This window comes from Coregonus clupeaformis, chromosome 11, assembly GCF_020615455.1.
Source record: "Coregonus clupeaformis isolate EN_2021a chromosome 11, ASM2061545v1, whole genome shotgun sequence".
NCBI lineage: Eukaryota > Metazoa > Chordata > Actinopteri > Salmoniformes > Salmonidae > Coregonus > Coregonus clupeaformis.
In genome coordinates, this window is record NC_059202.1 from 53,026,491 (window position 1) to 53,049,493 (window position 23,003).

Below are 23,003 nucleotides of genomic sequence, written 5' to 3' on the forward strand. Positions count from 1 at the left end.
TGTTTTGTTTTCAGGGGTGTATTCATTAGTCAGATTCTGTTGCAAAACGTTTTGCGTCAGAAACAGTTTACTCAAAAACAGAAAACGTTTTGCAACGAAAACGAAAGTTACTATTTGACAAATTCAGGTAGGTCACTCTGTTTGGTTCCATTTGCTATGTTTGCTTCTGTTCGGTTCTTAAAGTAAACGGGTCGTCACTAGTTAACACAGCTACAAAGTCATAAACCCCGCCTATTTATACAGTTTATCTTCTTAAAATCTGATTTTAACCCTAACCTTAACCACACTGATAACCACACTGATAAATGTAAATGTAAATGTGGAAAAAATTAATATATTACTGTATCTCTGAAAACGGGAAAAATCCTCTTACTGCCAAAGCCGCTAAGGGTGGCCTAAACCTAACTTTAGATTACGACCAAAAAGCAAAACAAAATCAGGATATTTTTGCCCATTTTGACTGTGGCTGTGTTATCTATTTGAAACCCCCTAAACGTTTTCTGTTGCAAACGTTTTGCAACATACGAAACGTTTCGCTACGGAATTCGACTAATGAATACACCCAGTTGTCCTGAACGCAACAATAGGTCCCCCAAATTGACAGCTGAGAGAGAAGAAATGGCGATGCTAGGATCCTTTAGCTCTGCACAGCAGAAGAAAAATGTTTCTGGAGGCGACAGGGACGTGACAGAGTTCGTCTGCCCGGTTTGTCTGGAGATTTTTGATAGCCCTGTCACTACACACTGTGGACATACGTGAGTATCTTTACAAAAATAGATCGATTTGTCTATAAACGTAGCTGGCTAGACATCGTCCAAGTTCAAGCTAACGAGCTGTCTAGCTATTTGGCTAAACTAGCCAGCCCACTAGCAAGATCTGATGTGAGCTGGCTAGCTAAACGATTGAACATGTATGTGCACCCGCAAGCTAACTACTTCTGACAGGAATTAATAATTAGCTTGCCATTGTGTTTATTTTGGCATTCAATTTTATGTTTTTAAGATATTTGTAAGTTCATAAATCTGTGTTTTACGTTCAGTTTTGTTTACGTCAGGAAATGGGGTTCAGGAATCGTGGGTTTTGTAGTTGAATGACGTGTGAAATATATTAATGTAGATCTTTAAAGAACTACAATACCCAATGTCCTCAAAGGACAGGACTTTTCCTCGGTAACGGAAGTGCATTTAGCCATAAAACATTCGCACCGTCATTTAATTTCATAAAGTAAATTAAGAAACTGTCGGTGATGAACATAGCGGTGTAACGTTAATAATCTGCGTCAGTTTATTTGTGTCATACCAGACGTCTAACATTCAGTTTAGTTTTCCTTCTGTAATGAACAAATCGTTGGTATTTCATTACCTATACATAGATGTTTGCTTTCATTTTAGCGAACTAAACAACATTCCATGGTGAAGGAAGTTTCTGATTAACTTCATCAACGTATAGCTCCGACTAAATCGATTCGCCCAAGGTCAATACTTCAAAAACATTTTATTATGAAACGCCCAACTTGTGCCTTTTTGTCCTCTGTAATTGGGTGCTATTCTTTTGTTTGCTGAAATCCATAGGTTTTCAATGAACGTTAATCAAATACAACCACCGACTGTTTGCTAATTGCTGTTGTTCAAAGATGGCAACTCGGCGCATGTGCCAATTGCATCTCAACAAGGAAACAGTCGGTGGTGGTATTTGATTAACATTTATTTAAATAAAAAGTATGGATTTCAGCAAAGAAATGCACACAACTACAGAGGACAAACATGGCTACAAGGTGGGCGTTTTATAATATTACACTGTAAGTATTGACCTTGTGCAAATTGATGTAGTCGTTCATCAGAAACGTCCTTCACTGCGGAGTTTAGTCCACTACCTGCATTTTAGCCTATGAATGATTTCCAACACTTCCTCTCTCTCCTTTCTGTTCTCTCCCTCCACCCTCCAGGTTTTGTCAAAGTTGTCTGCAGGCGTGCCTGAGGCCCCAAAAGCCAGTGTGTGCTGTGTGCAGGGCAGCACTGGGCCACTGGGCCAAGGCCACTGATCTAGATGCCCTCCTACACACCTCAGTGGCAGCCTGCAAGGGCTGTGGAGCACAGGTGTGTTTGTGTGTATAGCACGCTGTCATTTTGTAAAACAATGTGAATAGTCAAGAGAATTAGGTTGAGGGAGTGAATTAAATACAGTGTATTCAGACCACTTGACTTTTTCCACATTTTGTTATGTTACAGCCTCATTCTGAAATAGTTTTCCCCCCCCCCTCAGTCTACACACAATACCTCATAATGACAAAGCAAAAACAGGTTTTTAGAAATTGTTGCAAATGTATAAAAAATAAACTGAAATATTACATTTATGTAATTATTCAGACCCTTTACTCAGTACTTTGTTGAAGCACCTTTGGCAGTGATTACAGCCTTTAGTCTTCTTTGGTATGACGCTACAAGCTTGGCACACCTGTGTTTGGGGAGTTTCTCAAATTTTTCTATTTTCAGGTCTCTCCAGAGATGTTAGCTCTGGTTCAAGTCCGGGCTCTGGCCACACAAGGACATTCAGAGACTTGTCCCGAAGCCACTCCTGTGTTGTCTTGCTGCCACCACCATGCTTCACCGTAGGGATGGTTCCAGGTTTCCTCCAGATGTGACACTCGGCATTCAGGTCAAAGAGTTCAATCTTTACTTCTTAGTTTCATCAGACCAGAGAATCTTGTTTCTCATGGTCTGAGTGCTTTAGGTGCCTCTTGGCAAACCAAGTGGGCTGTCATGTGCCTTTTACTGAGGAGTGGCTTCCGTCTGGCCACTCTACCATAAAGGCCTGATTGGTGGAGTGCTGCAGAGATTGTTGTCCTTCTGGAAGGTTCTCCCATCTCCACAGAGGAGCTCTGTAAGTGACCATCTGGTTCTCCCTGACCAAGGCCCTTCTCCCCCGATTGCTCAGTTTGGCCGGGCGGCCAGCTCTAGGAAGAGTCTTGGTGGTTCCAAACTTCTTCCATTTAAGAATGATGGCGACTGTGTTCTTGGGGACCTTCAATGCTTCAGAAATGTTTTGGTACCCTTCCCCAGATCTGTGCCTCGACACAATCCTGTCTCGGAGCTCTACGGACAATTCCTTCGACCTCATGGCTTGGTTTTTGCTCTGACTTGTACAGTCAACTGTGGGACCTTATATAGACAGGTGTGTGCCTTTCCAAATCATGTCCAATCAGTTGAATTTACCACAGGTGGACTCCAATCAAATTGTAGAAACATCTCAAGGATGATACATGGAAACAGGATGCACCTGAGCTCAATTTAGAGTCTCATAGCAAAGGGTCTGAATACTTATGTAAATAAGGTATTTCTGTTTTTTATTTTTAATACATTTGCAAACATTTCTAAAAATCTGTTTTACTTTGTCATTATGGGGTATTGTGTGTAGATTGATGAGGATTTTTTAATTTATTTAATACATTTTTGAATATGGCTGTAACGTAAAATGTGGAAAAAGGGAATGCACTGTATTTGTATATGTGCACAAAAGTCTCTGCCTCTGTTTTTGAATATACTGCGCTACCATTAGCACTGACGCCTGGTTTCTTGTCTTTCTCAGGTGGGCCTGTCCCAGATGAGAGGCCACACGGCAGGCTGCTCCAAGTACCAGGAGTACATTGAGGAGGGGGTCAGGACCACTGCCCAGACCCAGCCTAACATTATCGGGTGAGAGAGGGAGGGTGTAGCCTGAGTGGTGGTACAGCAGCTTTGATATGCTGTGCAATCTTCCACTAATGGACATAGTATAATATTCTCTGCCTCTCTCTTTCTAAGTAATCCATACATGTATTGATGATTAACCCATCTTTATAGGTTCTTAACTTTGTAATGGCTCTAAATATCCTAACGTCTTTATTGACTTTTGCATAACTGTTTGAGTTTCATAGATGTTGGCACAGACCCATAGATGTTGGCACAGACCCATAGATGTGTTGGTTGTTTAGCAACAACACAGACGCGGGCGCAACTATGGGGAAAAACCCATGGGGTTGGCTTAGACTGTTGACAACATCTAAACTATATTTAGTCTCCAATATTTATTGAAAACATAAATACATTTGCTCAATGAGCACTTGTTGTCTCTCAAATACATTGTAACAGTTGGTTAGCTAGTTAATTTTTTGCCATAGTAACATAGACATAACATCAGTCAAAACCCTTCAAAACAAGACATAGTCTAAAGAACAAGCTAAAACTAGCTGACACGAGCCACCTCATTGTTGCTAGTGCTCTGGCCATCCATAATCACAACAACACACCGGCTTCTGCCCCATTGACGCGTGCACATTGTTTTCATGATTTTGTCAGCTAGCTCGTCTATAGGAGCCATTATCATGTATAATGCAAACAAAGGAAGCACTGCTTTAACAACAACATGTCTGCTAAAAAAAAAAAAGTCTCATTCCCCTTCCCCTCTGTCTCTCCAGCCCTGTGTCCAACCCCTTCACCTTCTCCTGCCCCTACTGTAACTGTTCCCCTCTGTCTCTCCAGCCCTGTGTCCAACCCCTTCACCTTCTCCTGCCCCTACTGTAACCGTTCCCCTCTGTCTCTCCAGCCCTGTGTCCAACCCCTTCACCTTCTCCTGCCCCTACTGTAACTGTTCCCCTCTGTCTCTCCAGCCCTGTGTCCAACCCCTTCACCTTCTCCTGCCCCTACTGTAACTGTTCCCCTCTGTCTCTCCAGCCCTGTGTCCAACCCCTTCACCTTCTCCTGCCCCTACTGTAACTGTTCCCCTCTGTCTCTCCAGCCCTGTGCCGAATCGCTTCACCTTCTCCTGCCCCTACTGTAACTACCAGAACCTTGACCAGGACGGCCTGGTGGAGCACTGCACTTCCCAGCATGCCCGGGACACGCGCCACGTGGTAAGGGGTTCTCACTGAAACATGACCCACCTGATAATTGCCTCCCCTCCAGCATTTTTCGTTCATTGCGTGAGGACGAAGATGGTGTGTTACTGTTAATGCATGCAATCTATGACAGCCTGCTTCAGCCAGGGGTGTAACATGAGATGTTGTTGCAAAGAAAGAGAGTGTGAATGATGGAGGGAGAGAATAAGGGAAAGCTTGACAGAAAGCAAAGAGAGAGGAAAACAAGATCAAAGAAAAGGGAAGGAAGATGAGGGGGATGGCTTGTAAAATCAGGTGCTCCACTGTGCTCATCAATCACTCTGCATTAGAGCAGGTCCTAAATCATCACACACACAGAGCTATCTGCCAGGAGCCTGTATGACTTACTACCATACCAGAGTCCCCTCCTAGCCGCTGACGGTCACACACACACACACTTTAGTGTTATAGCGGGAAAAAATGAAATAATACCTGCCAAGGTGTATAGTCATAGCTCAAGCCTTCTTGGAAGCAGGGGAGGGGGTGGTGGAGGTTGGGTGGCATGGGAACGTCTAGGGGTGTCACAGCGTTTATGTTAGCCGGTAATTGACGGCTTTTGGCTGATAAAAATAATTAATTTGCAATTGTCTCAACTGGTACCGGCCCACGCCAGTGAGTCCGTGACACTCGGCTGTGTGCACACAGGGGAGAAGTGTTTAAAAAATGCTATATAGATCTTCAATATCAGTGCCCTTCACCATTAATTACATTTTGCTAGATTAATCTACCTAAAAGATAATTTACAGAAATGTCATACAACTCCACCAAGGAGTATTTAGGTGAATTATACATTTTACGTCTCTTCTTCCCCTAATCTGGTTGAGTAGCTAAAAGATCAAAACGGTGCAAATCAAGCTAGCTAACGGTTCGCTAACTAGTTAGCTACTGTACAACGGATGGAGGCAAAGAATAGTGACGCTGAAACAGAGGATATTGAACAGCCAGAGTGACAGAGGGAGACAGTCATTGTGAAAGGAGCCAACGTTTACTTGGTAGGCTATCATTCCTCCTCCTTGCATACCATAAAACTTCAATTAATAGCCCAGACGTTTATTTGCTTCAATCACTGAACACAACTGGAGCTAATTAGAGACAGGCTTCTATTTGAGCCAGGCGTCTATTTCCTTAATACACACAGCATTTTCTCAATAAAATGTTGAAAAACCACCACCATTTTTATTGTGACCAGTACAAACATTATAATAACAAATCCATTGCAGATCATACACCCTTGATTTTGCGCTTCAGCACAATTCTCTCACTCATTGCACCTTGTATCCCCACTCATTGCACCTTGTATCCCCACTCATTGCACCTTGTATCCCCACTCATTGCACCTTTTATCCCCTGTATTTGGGATCACTGTGCTGTTTCATCCATGGCAATGATACTCTCCTTTCTCTTCTTTTACGCAATCTTTACGGTACTCACTGAAGTTCACTCTTAACAATTAATTTAGACCTGGCATTTATTTGAAACGGGTGTTTTCTGAAATGTGTGTCGCTATTAAAAGAGACTAGTGGCTATTTGAGTCTCAGCGTTTTAATTAAATTTTGACGGTAGCTCAATAATCATTGCAGTCACTTCCATGTGGTGTAAATCGGCAGTGGGCACTCCTAATGAAGCATTAGCCTACATGGGTGTCTATTAGATAAAGCCTGTAAAAATCTGGACATACATTTGACGGAAACGATGGCATGTGAGTGTGCATGTCTAGTGTTGCTTTAATACAATTATGTTACTTGTGAGGGCGAGCTAAAGACTCCTATGTGTCCAGATGAACAATGTTCTATTCTGTTGCAGGTGTGTCCTATCTGTGCCTCTATGCCTTGGGGAGACCCTAACTACAGGAGCGCTGACTTCTTCCAGCACCTCAAGATTAGACACACCTTCTCTTATGACACCTTTGTCGTAAGTGGATCTTAAGACACAGTGGCCACAATTCGGTTATTGTACACTTCTGTTTTTCTTATTTAATTATTCCCCTTCTCTCCTCTCTCAGGACTACTCCACAGACGAACACACTATGATCCAGGAGGCTCTACAGCGCTCCCTCATGGAGAACTGAGGTGGTGTATGTCTGGAGGAAGGAGGCAAAGGGGATTTGGGTGGGGGGGGGAATTGCACTGCACCGTCCTTGAACTGGGCTAGTGGTGTAACCATAGGCAACAGAATATTAAGGGTGGGTAGCACCTTCCTGCCTGCATAACCAGGAAACTTTGAGGCCTACTGAACAACTCCTCTTTCCACTTTAATATTAGACAATTATCATTCAAACATAAATAAACCAATACAAGTTAAACACAGTTGATGTGCTTTCTGGTGTAGGAGTGGTAGAAGAGTGATGTCCCTGTATCTCTCTCCAGGGAAGCGTGTTGTATTGTAAGATCGTTCATAAATTACTGAGTCATGATTTGATCTGTTCATTGATAGCATTGTCACATAGGCCTGATGTACCTGACTTCCAAAGTGAATTTAGTTTGCTGCTGTTGATTCTGCAATAAGAGGCTTTGACCACTAGGTGGCTACCTTTTGCCAACAAAATGCAATGTGACCTTGTTCTTCAATGCAAAAAAGCATTGTAAGGTGTAAACTGCCAGTAACTCTTATTCCAGGAGGAATGTGTTTATATAATGTGTACTCTAAGTACTTTTGCTGATGAGAATAGATGTGTTCTGATTCTCAATCCTTCTCCCTGTGGTGTGCACTTGTTCACACAGGAAAGTTAACTAGTGTTTTTCTCCCAAGTAGAGACATGGATCTAGTGTGTTGCCTCGGAGCCTAGACTACTGACTGTGCTGACTATGCTGATAGAGGCTGCATTCTGAGAGTAGGACCTCTATGCATGTGACATAGGAGCCATATTCCTTGAACGTGGCATCCCTCCGTATAACCTCTCATGGTTTTCGAGGTGCACGCTAGACCCTCTTGCTGGTAGATGGTGTTCATTTAATTTATTTAGTATGGATTGGTTAAGATGTTAAGTAAGAACCTAATACAATCACGCAGTATCTGTCGTTTTATATTGTTTATCATTGGACAATTGGATTTGATGCACTGCTATGGGCCCCCAGCAGGCTGTAGTTACCCATGTTTGGCCAAAGGAGGGCAGTAGAGCTCCATCACTCCCCATCTAACCTTACAGGCACTGTCCCATTTCCAACATCATCTCTAGACTTTCTATTAAGAGTGCAGGCTTTCGTTCCAGTCCAGCACTAGCATACACACACCTGTTTCGAATAATCAACTGATCATGGACCACGATAAGCTGGATCAGGTGTGTAAGTACTGGGCTGGAACAAAAGCCTGCTTACCTTAACTCCTGGGTGACACCCTTGCGCTGTCATAGCTGGGTGGCTTTCAATAGCAAAGAAATAGGAAAACATATTTAGGGCACGAACATGTTCAATAAAAACATTTTTGTTTTCTATTTCAAAACATTTTATGCTATCCATTCCTCCTGAACATGGCCCTAATGTTGAAGGTGAACATTTGATGAGAAGATTCAGTAAGATTCAGATGCATCAGTAAAGAATATTTGTGAAATTGCATCCTATTTCTTTAATAAAATATTTGTTCTGGCTTTGTAGAGATACTGTATCTTCATCTTATACAGAGCTTTCACATTATGCCAGAGTTACTGCCACAAGTTCATAAAACATACATCGACTTTAGTGAGTTTTAATACATTGATCGGTTATGTGTGGTCATGGAAATGAGGATGGAACTTTAAAAAAGGGTGATGCCTTTCTATGCCTGGAATGTGTATGAAAAAATGACAACATTGAAATCGAATGATTTACATTTTTGCCCGAGTTTCATCTTAAGTGGAGGTAGAGAATAATAATTAAATGCCTAATTTTCCTTACAATCAGTCATTAAATAGCTAGGTTAATGAGCAGGTTTTTGTTTATAATTTGAGAAGTGTTCATCGTGTCATTTTTGTTAATCAAGCTTTGTGTTGAAATCTACGAACCTGTGGAATCTAAGATAAATCATGCTCAGCTGAAGTAGCACTGGTTCAGAGGCTGAATATGGTTTTGCATTATTGTACTTTATACCGGGTGTTTTTTGTTTAGTTTTTTCTCCAATAAAAACCTTTATACGTGTGATGAATGTGTACATGTCATTAGTGTTTTTTTGTCTCTACTCTATTTGAGAATGTCTTTTATATCCCTCTACCCCTTTTTCCTTAGTTTTTATTCTCTTGTTCTCTCAGCTGTCTGAAGGTGCTAAATCCTGATAAATTAAAGCTCTTTAATTATTTAAACAATGAACCCTGAAATCATCTTATGTGATTTATACCTGAGTGTGAGATATATGGGGGCAAAAACAACACTCAGTGCTCTGATGGATGACCAAACGTGTGTGTGTTAGAGAGAAAAAGGAGTTGGTAATGTGTAAGGTACATGATTATGCCTGACTGTCTACTTGGGGCAAGGTAGGAGATGAGACTGTAAACTTGTAAGTCATCCACAAAGGGAATAAGGGTGATGATGTCATCTGGATGGTTGAAGCGAAAAGCAAGGATTGCTTAGAATCTAGGCTGATGTATGTGAAGACAGAACACTGAAAAGATTGTTGTATCAAGTACTCTTATGGATTCATGTCCTGCAAATGCATAAATATATGATGAAAATAGGTTATTTAAGAGTCACAATGTTCCATTTGTGGATCCAAATAAAACAGAATAATGAAACAGCCTTGTAGCACAGCATGTATTGACTTTGCCCATAGGGAGAGAATAACCCTCTCATATCTCCTCTTTCCTTTGTGTCCTTCTCTGCATCTTCTTTCTCATTAGTTAAGTGATATCAACCATCTCCCACTTAGCTCTGTGGAATACCTCAGCAGCCAAACTTCTTCATCTCGCTGCCCTCCTTTCTCCTCCTCCCCTCTCTTCTTTTATTTCCTTTCTCTCGTTTTATTCCTTTTTCTCCCCGATCAGGTTTTTAGCTCCTGGCAGAGCGGAGAGGAGAAGTTGGCTGTGTGAGAACTAACGAGATTCACCAGCAGTGCTTCTGGGCAGGAAGGAAGTGAAGCTGAAAACATGGTAGGGAGACTCTTTCTTGTCTGTTTGGTGGCGGCGGTGGAAAGGGAGAGGAGGGCCAAGGTGGGGAATAGGAAGAAAGAGAGGGAAAAGGGAAGAGAAGTGAACATATTGAATAAAAATTTCATAAAGTTGAGCTCATGATTTCTTTGATGCGAGCATTAGATATTGTTTGGCAGACTCGGGGCTGTGTAGAGGCAGCAATTAACGCTACACGGCCCCGCGGGCACACTGCGAGAGGGAAAGAGAGAGGGGAGGAGAAAGAGAGGGCGTCGGTTCGTTTCAGATGTGTGTCACAGCATCGGCATGTGATGCTACCCCAGACACACTTCCACCCACTTTTATTTTGTTTTACCTCCTTTTCTATTCTTCTCTCGTTCTTGGGTTCTCTCAAATGATCTCAACCTGTGATCGGAGACTTGAACAGCACAGTGTTCACCTGAGGTGTCTCACCTCTGTCTGTGGCACTACTGTGTAGTGTGTAAGCCGTGTCAAGAGGGTGGTTTGGCAAGCAGGACCAGTGTCAAAGATGGCCTTTGGTTTCATCATGTGCTCAGGTTCACTGGACCTTTATGTCATCAAATGGGTTGACCTATGTGTTTAGAGAGCTAGGCTAAAGCAGCAGCATCACCACCCTGGACTCATCTTTATGTCCAGTACTTTGTGTGTACTTGTGAAGCCTTCATATACGTGAGCATACAACGGCTTCTGTCAAGTGGCCTGGATCTTTATGGCAAAGGTGGTAGTGCGCTTGTACTTTAATCCCATGGCCATTGGGTCAAGTCTGTGTATGTTGAAGTGTTCAAAAATAATTTTAAGATGCATGCAAATTAAAGTTATCTACCCCCTTCTCTCTCTCTCTCTCTCTCTCTCTCTCTCTCTCTCTCTCTCTCTCTCTCTCTCTCTCTCTCTCCTCTTTCTTTTTGATTGCAGATTAAAAATTACTTGTATGGAAGCTACCAGTCTGGAAAGATTTCTCTAGATCTGTGTGGTACCAATGAACTCAAGGTGACTTCAAGGTTTCTCTTTCTGTACCTCTGTGCCTGGAAAGTTATCGCTGTCTCTCTCTCTCCCTCTTTTTCTCTCTCCATCTCGCACTCTCTCTCTTTTCTAGTTTTGCTGAGCCAGGTATATGTGGTGGGGTGTGTGAGTGGAGCTTTGGGAGTTTGTTCACCGTAAAAATTCCTCAAAGTCAGGAGAAACAGGAAGCGCGGGAATCCTGGCGCCCAGGCACCTCCTCCTCGTTCTCGGCTTGGCTTGGCAGGTTAGTCCTCTCAAATGTTTGAACAGAAAATGCCGGCGGGCTTCCCCGACATCAAGACTAGTTCTACACTGATTCCTCTTCCGCTCTTAAACTCCCAACTACCGACGCCCTACCCCAACCATACACACATTCACATGCAAACACACACACTCCAGTACGCATACGTACATACACACTCAGGAGCACACACACACACAGGCCCTGCTCCTGTAAGCAATAAAGTCTTAACTTTGATTTAATAATGCCTGGAACCAACTTGGCTGTGAATCAGCTTCAACGTAATGTGTGTGTGCGGGGTCTTGTGTGTGTGTTCTAACTTTCTTAGCAGGTAGGGTCCCCAGGTTTTCAGAGTAAACAATGTGTATGTGGCCAGTAGTTTGTAAACAAAGAGCTTTAACATTATTAGTGGTTACTAACCAGTGGCCCAGTGAAAAATGGTGTCTAGCTAATATAATGTCCCTTTCAGAGATAACACTCTTTCTCAGAGCTCTTCCTATGAATCACACTTCACACATTCTATAAACTAAGTCGTCCCAAAGTCTGGGGGTCGCGTTAAAAGCTTGGAAAGTGCACAGAATCACTGTAGCAGCAGAAATATTCTCCTGGAAGTGAAAATGAATATAAAACTCATTGATAGGACTGTCGGGGGAATTGCTAATCATTGCTCCATTTATTTATTTATTTGAAATCCGCACAGCCCCTTTACCAATATTTGAGAGTTAAGCCCTCTAAGGTGTAAGAGAAGGGGGGTATGATCCCAGGAGTGTGTGTGTGTGTGTGTTTGTGTTTGTGTGTGTGTGTGTCACTGTGGAATACCAGGCCAAGTGGGCGGATTGGAGCAACATTTTGTTCCCCCCTCCCTTGCCTCAGTAGACGAAGTAAGACGCCAGCCTAGGGAAGAGAGCTAGGCCCTGGGCTATTATTCTCCCATTAATTTTTCCATTTGAAATCAAGTCTCCACGGGCATGCAAGGGGGAACCAGGGGGTGGGTGAGCTGGGATTGGGGGGACCCAAATGGGGGCTGCAACTGCTTTAATGGCCAACAGGGGAGGCAATTTCACTTTCAAAAGATTTGCTCATTATGCGTCGGAATGTCTTTCATTTCTTTCTCCCTTCTATTCCTCTTTATTGTAAAACTACAGCCCAAGGGAGAGCTCTACCTCCATTAACGCTCTGTTTGATTGTGACACACACACAAACTCAAACACACACTCATACACGTGAAAGCAAGCACACACACAAACACCCATGTGCATGCACACACACACACACACACACACACACAGATACATACAAAATATTTGCACTTCAGTTGTATTGTTTGTCTGTTTTTGCTTTCTCCATATTGGTCCACAGACACATACAATAGCAAAGATGAGTTCACGCTAATTGTGGCCTGGTCTGTTGTGGCTTGGCATGGTTTGGTCTGGCCTTGATCAGTTTCAGCAGCCACAGTGATGAATACCCATGTCATAAAAAAATAAAATAATAAGTGTTCAGTGTAACAGAAGATAATACACTCTTAGAAAAAAAGGTGCTATCTAGAACAAAAAATTGTTATTTGGCTGTCCCCATAGGAGAACCTTTGAAGGATACATTTTTGTTCCAAATTGAACCCTTTTGGTTCCAGGTAGAACCCTTTTGGGTTCCATGTAGAAGCCTTTCCACAGAGGGTAGCCTAGTAGTTAAGAGCATTGGGCCAGTAAACGAAAGGTCGCTGGTTCAAATTCCCGAGCCGAATAGGTGATACATCTGTCGATGTGCCCTTGAGCAAGGCACTTCATGCTAATTACTCCTGTAAGTCGCTCTGGATAAGAGGGTCTGCTTAAATGTTTAGCTGGTACCAAAAACAGTTATCCTATGGTGACAGCTGCAAAACCCTATTTTTCTAAGGGTGTAGGTTCATACTGTGTGTAAGTTCAGATAGGACAAGTCGGCCAGATGGCATAGGTTCGACCAGCCGGACAGATAGGATAAGGTTGGCTGGCTGGCCAGATAGGACAAGTCGACCAGATAGGACAAGTCGGCCAGATGGCATAGGTTCGACCAGCCGGACAGATAGGATAAGGTTGGCTGGCTGGCCAGATAGGACAAGTCGGCCAGATAGGACAAGTCGGCCAGATAGAATACGTTCGGCAGGCCAGATAGGACAAGTCGGCAGGTAGCATAAGTTCGGCCGGCAGGCCAGATAGGTGAAGATAGCATAAGTTCAACTGGCAAGCCAGATAAGTTAAGTTGACTAGATAGGACAAGTAGGCAGGTAGCATAAGTTTGTCCGGCCGGCCAGATAGCATAAGTTCGACCAGCAGGCCAGAGAGGCTAAGTCGGCCAGATAGGATAAGGTCGGCCGGACGGACGGATAGGGCAAGTCAACCAGAAAGCTTAAGTCAGCCAGATAGGGCAAGTCGGCCAGATAGGACAAGTCGGACAGATAGAATAGGTTCGGCCGGCCAGTTAGGACAAGTCGGCAAGTAGCATAAGTTCGGCCGGCAGGCCAGATAGGTGAAGATAGCATAAGTTCAGCCGGCAGGCCAGATAAGTTAAGTTGGCCAGATAGGATGATTTGGGCAGATAGGATGGTTTCGGCCGTCCGGTCAGATAGGTATGTTGGCCAGATAGGACAAGTCGGCAGGCAGCAAAAGTTCGGCCGGCTGTCCAGATAGGATACGTTCGGCCATCCGGACAGATAGGGAAAGTCGGCCAGATAGGACAAGCCTGACAGATAGGATAAGGTCGGACGGACGGACAGATAGGATCAATTCGGCCACCCGGATATAGGGAAAGTCAGACATAAAGCTTAAGTCAGCCAGATAGGAGAAGTTGGTCAGATAGGACAAGTCGGCCAGATAGCATATGTTCTGCCGTCCGGACAGATAGGATACGTTCGGCCGGCCAGACAGATAGGATACGTTCGCCCAGCCACCCAGATATGACAAGTCGGCCAAATAGGACAAGTTGGTCAAATAGGATAAGTTTGGCCAGCCAACCAGAAAGGATAAGTCAAGCAAATAGGACAAGTCAGCCCGATAGCATAAATTCGTCCGGAGTCAGGAAAAGTTCGGCCGGACGGTCAGATACGACAAGTTCGGAGGGAGGAAGCTACTCACAGAGAGACTTCTAAGAACATACAGAACAATAAGTAATGGACCTTTTACATCTTTATTTGTTCTTCCCCCTCTCCCTTATACCTTACATCCCCCAACACACACACATAACCTTCATACCTCCCTCCCTCCCTCCGATCCACCCACACAAACACACCTCCTCTCCCTCTCTTATTCTTCCCTTTAATTTCAATCACCTTCCTCTCTTTCTTTGAAAAAGCACCACAGTTAGCTGATCTGTCAATCAGCTGTTGTCCTGTGTGTGACATTGTGTGTCCTGAAGGAGTTGTGTGGGTGTGTGTTAGTGTGTGTTTGTGTGTGTGTGTGTGTGTGTGTGTGTGTGTGTGTGTGTGTGTGTGTGTGTGTGTGTGTGTGTGTGTGTGTGTGTGTGTGTGTGTGTGTGTGTGTGTGTGTGTGTGTGTGTGTGTGTGTGTGTGTGTGTGTTTGTGCGCGCGTGTGTGCCCGTACGTGCTTATGAGTGGCGGGGTGGTGGGCCCTACACCTCCAGCAGTGGTGAGCGGCTCGATCATTAACCAGGCAGGTAGTGAGTCAAACTGCTGAAAGGCGAGCCCAGTGACAGCTGATTTGAAAGACAATGGCACCGTTCCCTCTACTTAACTTGTCACGGCAGTCAAAGCACCTTCTCCATTAACTTCAGACAGATCTGGAGGGAAACAACCGCACATACATACACACATACCATCTCGTCCCCCACACTCCGTGACAACTATTATGGTGCTATATTGAGCTATTAGTGAGGGGGGTAGCCTAAATGGAGGCCCTGTGGCTAGAAAGAATATAGAAGGAACAATTGAGATGTTTGTGGATAGTGTGTTGAATATGAATATCTGTTTCCCAATATTAGAGTTTTAGATTGTTAGGGTTTTAGATCAATATGATATACCTGCAATGATTTGTAAGTGTAATAGATTTGAACTCTAAATGTAACTACAGAATTGTCAAACTTCTGGAAATGGTCACCAGGTGGGTAGACTGCTGCCCTATGTACAGTATACAGAGTCATTGAACAATATATACTGTACATGTTTACATACTATTTTACCCACTTTATACAGTGTGTACTGTATATACTGTATTCTAGTCATGGCTCATCCTAAATACAGTGCCCTGCAAAAGTATTCATCCCCCTTGGCATTTTTCCTATTTTGTTGCATTACAACCTGTAATTTAAATGGATTTTTATTTGGATTTCATGTAATGGACATACACAAAATAGTCCAAATTGGTGAAGTGAAATGAAAAAAATAACTTGTTAAAAAATAAAATAACGGAAAAGTGGTGCGTGCATATGTATTCACCCCCTTTACTATGAAGCCCCTAAATAAGATCTGGTGCAACCAATTACCTTCAGAAGTCATATATTCAGTTAAATAAAGTCCACCTGTGTGCAATATAAGTGTCACATGATCTGTCACATGATCTCAGTATATATACACCTGTTCTGAAAGGCCCCAGAGTCTGCAACACCACTAAGCAAGGGGCACCACCAAGCAAGCGGCACCATGATGACCAAGGAGCTCTCCAAACAGGTCAGGGACAAAGTTGTGGAGAAGTACAGATCAGGGTTGGGTTTTTAAAAAATATCAGAAACTTTGAACATCCCACGGAGCACCATTCAATTAATTATTAAAAAATTTAAAGAATATGGCACCTCAACAAACCTGCCAAGAGAGGGCTGCCCACCAAAACTCACAGACCAGGCAAGGAGAGCATTAATCAGAGAGGCAACAAAGAGACCTAAGATAACCCTGAAGGAGCTGCAAAGCTCCACAGCAGAGATTGGAGTATCTGTCCATAGGACCACTTTAAGCCGTACACTCCACAGAGCTGGGCTTTAAGGAAGAGTGGCCAGAAAAAAGCCATTGCTTAAAGAAAAAAATAAGCAAACACGTTTGGTGTTCACCAAAAGGCATGTGGGAGACAGCATCATGCTATGGGGATGTTTTTCATCGACAGGGACTGGGAAACTGGTCAGAATTGAAGGAATGATGGATGGCGCTAAATACAGGGAAATTCTTGAGGGAAACCTGTTTCAGTCTTCCAGAGATTTGAGACTGGGACGGAGGTTCACCTTCCAGCAGGACAATGACCCTAAGCATACTGCTAAAGAAACACTTGAGTGGTTTAAGAGGAAACATTTAAATGTCTTGGAATGGCCTAGTCAAAGCCCAGACCTCAATCCAATTGAGAATCTGTGGTATGACTTAAAGATTGCTGTACACCAGCGGAACCCATCCAACTTGAAGGAGCTGGAGCAGTTTTGCCTTGAAGAATGGGCAAAAATCCCAGTGGCTAGATGTGCCAAGCTTATAGAGACATACCCCAAGAGACTTGCTGCTGTAATTGCTGCAAAAGGTGGCTCTACAAAGTATTGACTGTTTATTTGTCTATTTTCTTGTTTGTTTCACAATTTTTTTTATTTAGCATCTTCAAAGTGGTAGGCATGTTGTGTAAATCAAATGAAACAACCCCCCCAAAAATCCATTTTAATTCCAGGTTGTAAGGCAACAAAATAGGAAAAATGCCATTGTTTCATGAGCTGAAATAAAAGATCTCCCAGAAATGTTCCATACGCACAAAAAGCTTATTTCTCTCCAAATGTTGTGCACAAATTTGTTTACATCCCTTGTTAGTGAGCATTTCTCCTTTGCCAAGATAATCTATCCATCTGACAGGTGTGGCATATCAAGAAGCTGATTAAACAGCATGATCATTACACAGGTGCACATTGTGCTGGGTACAATAAAAGGGCACTCTAAAATGTTCAGTTTTGTCACACAACACATAGCCACAGATGTCTCATGTTTTGAGGGAGTGTGCAATTGGCATGCTGACTACAGGAATGTCCTCCAGAGCTGTTGCCAGATAATTGAATGTTCATTTTTCTACCTTAAGCCGCCTCCAACATCGTTTTAGAGAATTTGCCAGTAAGTCCAACCGGCCTCACAACTGCAGACCACGTGTCACCATGCCAGCCCAGGGCCTCCACATCTGGCTTCTTCACTTGTGGGATCATCTGAGACCAGCCACCCGTACAGCTAATGAAACTGAGGAATATTTCTATCTGTAATAAAGACCGTTTGTGATCTGATTGGCGGGCCTGGTTCCCCAGTGGGTGGACCTGGCTCCCAAGTGGGTGGGCCTATGCCCTCCCAGGCCCACCCATGGCTGCACCCCTGCCCAGTCATGTGAAATCCATAGATTAGGGCCTAATCTATTTATTTAAATTGACTGATTTACTTATATGAACTGGAACTCAGTAAAATCATTGAAATTGTTGCATGCTGCGTTTATATTTTTGTCTATATTCCAGTCTCTGACATTGCTCGTTCTGATATTTCTTAATTTCTTTACTTTTAATTAGATTTTTCTGGATTATGAATGTACACTGCTCAAAATAATAAAGGGAACACTTAAACAACACTATGTAACTCCAAGTCAATCACACTTCTGTGAAATCAAACTGTCCACTTAGGAAGCAACACTGATTGACAATAAGTGTCACATGCTGTTGTGCAAATGGAATAGACAACAGGTGGAAATTATAGGCAATTAGCAAGACTCCCCCAATAAAGGACTGGTTTTGCAGGTGGTGACCACAGACCACTTCTCAGTTCCTATGCTTCCTGGCTGATGTTTTGGTCACTTTTGAATGCTGGTGGTGCTTTCACTCTAGTGGTAGCATGAGACGGAGTCTACAACCCACACAAGTGGCTCAGGTAGTGCAGCTCATCCAGGATGGCACATCAATGCGAGCTGTGGCAAGAAGGTTTGCTGTGTCTGTCAGTGTAGTGTCCAGAGCATGGAGGCGCTACCAGGAGACAGGCCAGTATATCAGGAGACGTGGAGGAGGCCGTAGGAGGGCAACAACCCAGCAGCAGGACTGCTACCTCCGCCTTTGTGCAAGGAGGAGCAGGAGGAGCACTGCCAGAGCCCTGCAAAATGACCTCCAGCAGGCCACAAATGTGCATGTGTCTGCTCAAAATGTCAGAAACAGACTCCATGAGGGTGGTATGAGGGCCCGACGTCCACAGGTGGGGGTTGTGCTTACAGCCCAACACCGTGCAGGACGTTTGGCATTTGCCAGAGAACACCAAGATTGGCAAATTCGCCACTGGCGCCCTATGCTCTTCACAGATGAAAGCAGGTTCACACTGAGCACGTGACTGACGTGACAGAGTCTGGAGACGCCGTGGAGAACGTTCTGCTGCCTGCAACATCCTCCAGCATGACCGGTTTGGCGGTGGGTCAGTCATGGTGTGGTGTGGCATTTCTTTGGGGGGCCTCACAGCCCTCCATGTGCTCGCCAGAGGTAGCCTGACTGCCATTAGGTACCGAGATGAGATCCTCAGACCCCTTGTGAGACCATATGCTGGTGCGGTTAGCCCTGGGTTCCTCCTAATGCAAGACAATGCTAGACCTCATGTGGCTGGAGTGTGTCAGCAGTTCCTGCAAGAGGAAGGCATTGACGCTATTGACTGGCCCGCCCGTTCCCCAGACCAGAATCCAATTGAGCACATCTGGGACATCATGTCTCGCTCCATCCACCAACGCCACGTTGCACCACAGACTGTCCAGGAGTTGGCGGATGCTTTAGTCCAGGTCTGGGAGGAGATCCCTCAGGAGACCATCCGCCACTTTATCAGGAGCATGCCCAGGCGTTGTAGGGAGGTCATACAGGCACGTGGAGGCCACACACACTACTGAGCCTAATTTTGACTTGTTTTAAGGACATTACATCAAAGTTGGATCAGCCTGTAGTGTGGTTTTCCACTTTAATTTTGAGGGTGACTCCAAATCCAGACCTCCATGTGTTGATAAATTTGATTTCCATTGATAATTTTTTTTGATTTTGTTGTCAGCACATTCAACTACAGTGGGGAGAACAAGTATTTGATACACTGCCGATTTTGCAGGTTTTCCTACTTACAAAGCATGTAGAGGTCTGTAATTTTTATCATAGTTACACTTCAACGGTGAGAGACGGAATCTAAAACAAAAATCCAGAAAATCATATTGTATGATTTTTAAGTAATTCATTTGCATTCTATTGCATGACATAAGTATTTGATACATCAGAAAAGCAGAACTTAATATTTGGTACATAAACCTTTGTTTGGTCCTCTGTAGCTCAGCTGGTAGAGCACGGCGCTTGTAACGCCAAGGTAGTGGGTTCGATCCCCGGGACCACCCATACACAAAAATGTATGCACGCATGACTGTAAGTCGCTTTGGATAAAAGCGTCTGCTAAATGGCATATTATTATTATTATTATTATATGTTTCCTGTAGGTCTTGACCAGGTTTGCACACACTGCAGAAGGGATTTTGGCCCACTCCTCCATACAGACCTTCTCCAGATCCTTCAGGTTTCGGGGCTGTCGCTGGGCAATACGGACTTTCAGCTCCCTCCAAAGACTTTCTATTGGGTTCAGGTCTGGAGACTGGCTAGGCCCCTCCAGGACCTTGAGATGCTTCTTACAGAGCCACTCCTTAGTTGCCCTGGCTGTGTGTTTTGGGTCGTTGTCATGCTGGAAGACCCAGCCACGACCCATCTTCAATGCTCTTACTGAGGGAAGGAGGTTGTTGGCCAAGATCTCGCGATACATGGCCCCATCCATCCTCCCCTCAATATGGTGCAGTCGTCCTGTCCCCTTTGCAGAAAAGCATCCCCAAAGAATGATGTTTCCACCTTCATGCTTCACGGTTGGGATGCGAGTGGAGTTTAGACCAAAAAGCTCTATTTTTGTCTCATCAGACCACATGACCTTCTCCCATTCCTCCTCTGGATCATCCAGATGGTCATTGGCAAACTTCAGACGGGCCTGGACATGCGCTGGCTTGAGCAGGGGGACCTTGCGTGCGCTGCAGGATTTTAATCCATGACGGCGTAGTGTGTTACTAATGGTTTTCTTTGAGACTGTAGTCCCAGCTCTCTTCAGGTCATTGACCAGGTCCTGCCGTGTAGTTCTGGGCTGATCCCTCACCTTCCTCATGATCATTGATGCCCCACGAGGTGAGATCTTGCATGGAACCCCAGACCGAGGGTGATTGACCGTCATCTTGAACTTCTTCAATTTTCTAATAATTGCGCCAACAGTTGTTGCCTTCTCACCAAGCTGCTTGCCTATTGTCCTGTAGCCCATCCCAGCCTTGTGCAGGTCTACAATTTTATCCCTGATGTCCTTACACAGCTCTCTGGTCTTGGCCATTGTGGAGAGGTTGGAGTCTGTTTGATTGAGTGTGTGGACAGGTGTCTTTTATACAGGTAACGAGTTCAAACAGGTGCAGTTAATACAGGCAATGAGTGGAGAACAGGAGGGCTTCTTAAAGAAAAACTAACAGGTCTGTGAGAGCCGGAATTCTTACTGGTTGGTAGGTGATCAAATACTTATGTCATGTAATAAAATGCAAATTAATTACTTAAAAATCATACAATGTGATTTTCTGAATTTTTGTTTTAGATTCCGTCTCTCACAGTTGAAGTGTACCTATGATAAAAATGACAGACCTCTACATGCTTTGAAAGTAGGAAAACCTGCAAAATCGGCAGTGTATCAAATACTTGTTCTCCCCACTGTATGTAAAGAAAAAAGTATTTAATAAGATTATTTCATTAATTCAGATCTAGGATGTGTTATTTTAGTGTTCCCTTTATTTTTTTTAGCAGTGTATATATATATATTTTTTTGTATTGCTAGGTATTACTGTCCCGTTGGAGCCAGAAACACAAGGATTTCGTTGCACCTGAAATAACTGCAAATATGTGTATGCGACCAATAAACTTAGATTTTATTTTATTTTGCACACTACGAACTAATTTAACCACTTGTACTGCTGTTGTATTTCATATCACCACTAACTGAATACCATCATCACAATCTGACAACCCACCTCCAAGGCCCTTTTTCTCCCTCACATTAATAGTACAACGCTTCCCAATTATTAACCGCCCCTGCAGAGCACCTTTCGCATTCGAGCCAATCCCTCCCACCACTTCCTGTGCTTTGTGATAATAGGTGCTGGGACGACGCAGGCACATCTGTCAATCAAAGTGGCGTTGCCCCCCCTCGGTCCTGCCTAGTGGCTACCCATACACCCATACACCTCCACCACTGCTTGGAGTCTCACCGGCTCAATGAGTAACCGGTACTGAATCAAACTGCTGACGAGATGGTGGAGAGAGGAGGAGGAGGAGGAGAAGGAGAGGGGATGTGTATGTGGGTGGATGATGGAGGAAAGGAGGTAGAGTGTGTTAGTGTGTATTGGGGGGGTATCCAGAGATGACAATAGCATAATTTCATAATTTCACAGCCAACCTTGGTGATGTAACCTTTCACTGTGAATGGAGAGATGGGGAAAAGTTCTGTCCTTTCACTCTTTACATCTCTCTCTTTTCTCTCCAGTCTCCCACTCTCTTCCTTCCTCTCTGTCCTGCTTTGATGCTCTCTCTTTCCCTAGTTCTCACTCTCTCTCATCCTGTCTTCCCTGACAGAAGAGTGCTGTCAGTCTTGTCACCGCTGCCCAGCTAAACATTACCACCTCCTCTGCCTGCCAAGTGTAGGGGCCAGAGGAGAGGTGGAATGGGGATGAAAAGAAGGAGTGATGTCTCCATGTGCCTGACAGATTCTCTTGGTCATTTCTCCACCTGTGTTTGTGTATCTGTGCCATCAGCACATTCCTGGCTTGAAGTAAAGGTTTTATGGTCCTGTTTTTCCTCCACTCTGAAGACCTGTTTTTCCTCCACTCTGAAGACCTGTGTTTCCTCCACTCTGAAGACCTGTTTTTCCTCCACTTTGAAGACTTGTGTTTCCTCCACTCTGAAGACCTGTTTTTCCTCCACTCTGAAGACCTATTTTTCCTCCACTCTGAATACCTGTTTTTCCTCCACTCTGATGACCTGTTTTGTTCTTCCACTCAGAAGACCTGGACCTGTTTTATGGTCCTGTTTTTCCTCCACTCTGAAAACCTGGACCTGTTTTATGGTCATGTTTTTCCTTCACTCTGAAGACCTGGACCTGTTTTATGGTCCTGTTTTTCCTTCTCTCTGAAGACCTGGACCTGAGGACACGTTGTCAGGGCTACTGTCCTATGTAGACAGGCTTGGAGTAGCATCATTCTGTACAATGAATGGAACATTCTCTACATGTCTTATATGACCAGACTTAAGGTGTGGTAGAGATAACACAATGTCATCAACACAGTTGACACGTGGGCATTATTTTGAATCATTCAATAATTTTTCATAAAACGGTAACAGCTTGAGTCAGAAGAACACTGCAGTTCTTTTCATGGTTTAAAGTGATATAAATGAGCTCCCTTTTTTTCTCTAATTCTCAATCTTCCTGTTCTCTTCTCTCTCAATATCTCCACCCCTTCATCTCTCTCTCTCTCTCTCTCTCTCTCTCTCTCTCTCTCTCTCTCTCTCTCTCTCTCTCTCTCTCTCTCTCTCTCTCTCTCTCTCTCTCTCTCTCTCTCTCTCTCTCTCTCTCTCTCTCTCTCTCTCTCTCTCTCTCTCTCTCTCTCTCTCTCTCTCTCTCTCTCTCTCTCTCTCTCTCTCTCTCTCTCTCTCTCTCTCTCTCTCTCTTTTTATGTTGTCACTCAGGCATATCCCCTCTTTCTCCTGCTCTCTTTTGAATTATTAACTCTCTA

At 43.9% G+C, this 23,003-nt stretch overlaps 1 protein-coding gene across 2 annotated transcripts; it reads left to right on the top strand.

Moving 5' to 3' along the window:
• Positions 1-445: 445 nt before the first annotated feature.
• LOC121545309 (E3 ubiquitin-protein ligase RNF114) lies at positions 446-9,024 on the top strand. 2 transcript variants are annotated; one of them, XM_041855720.1, is made up of 6 exons: positions 580-755; positions 1,946-2,096; positions 3,586-3,692; positions 4,774-4,888; positions 6,716-6,823; positions 6,915-9,024. In XM_041855720.1, exons 1-6 carry the CDS (start codon positions 619-621, stop codon positions 6,978-6,980), a joined length of 684 nt encoding a protein of 227 aa, XP_041711654.1. In that variant the 5' UTR covers positions 580-618; the 3' UTR covers positions 6,981-9,024. The 2 variants fall into 2 exon arrangements, with proteins under 2 accessions (XP_045079521.1, XP_041711654.1); XM_045223586.1 differs by lacking the exons at positions 4,774-4,888; positions 6,716-6,823; positions 6,915-9,024 and adding an exon at positions 4,454-4,767 and having other exon boundaries at positions 446-755.
• Positions 9,025-23,003: the final 13,979 nt, after the last annotated feature.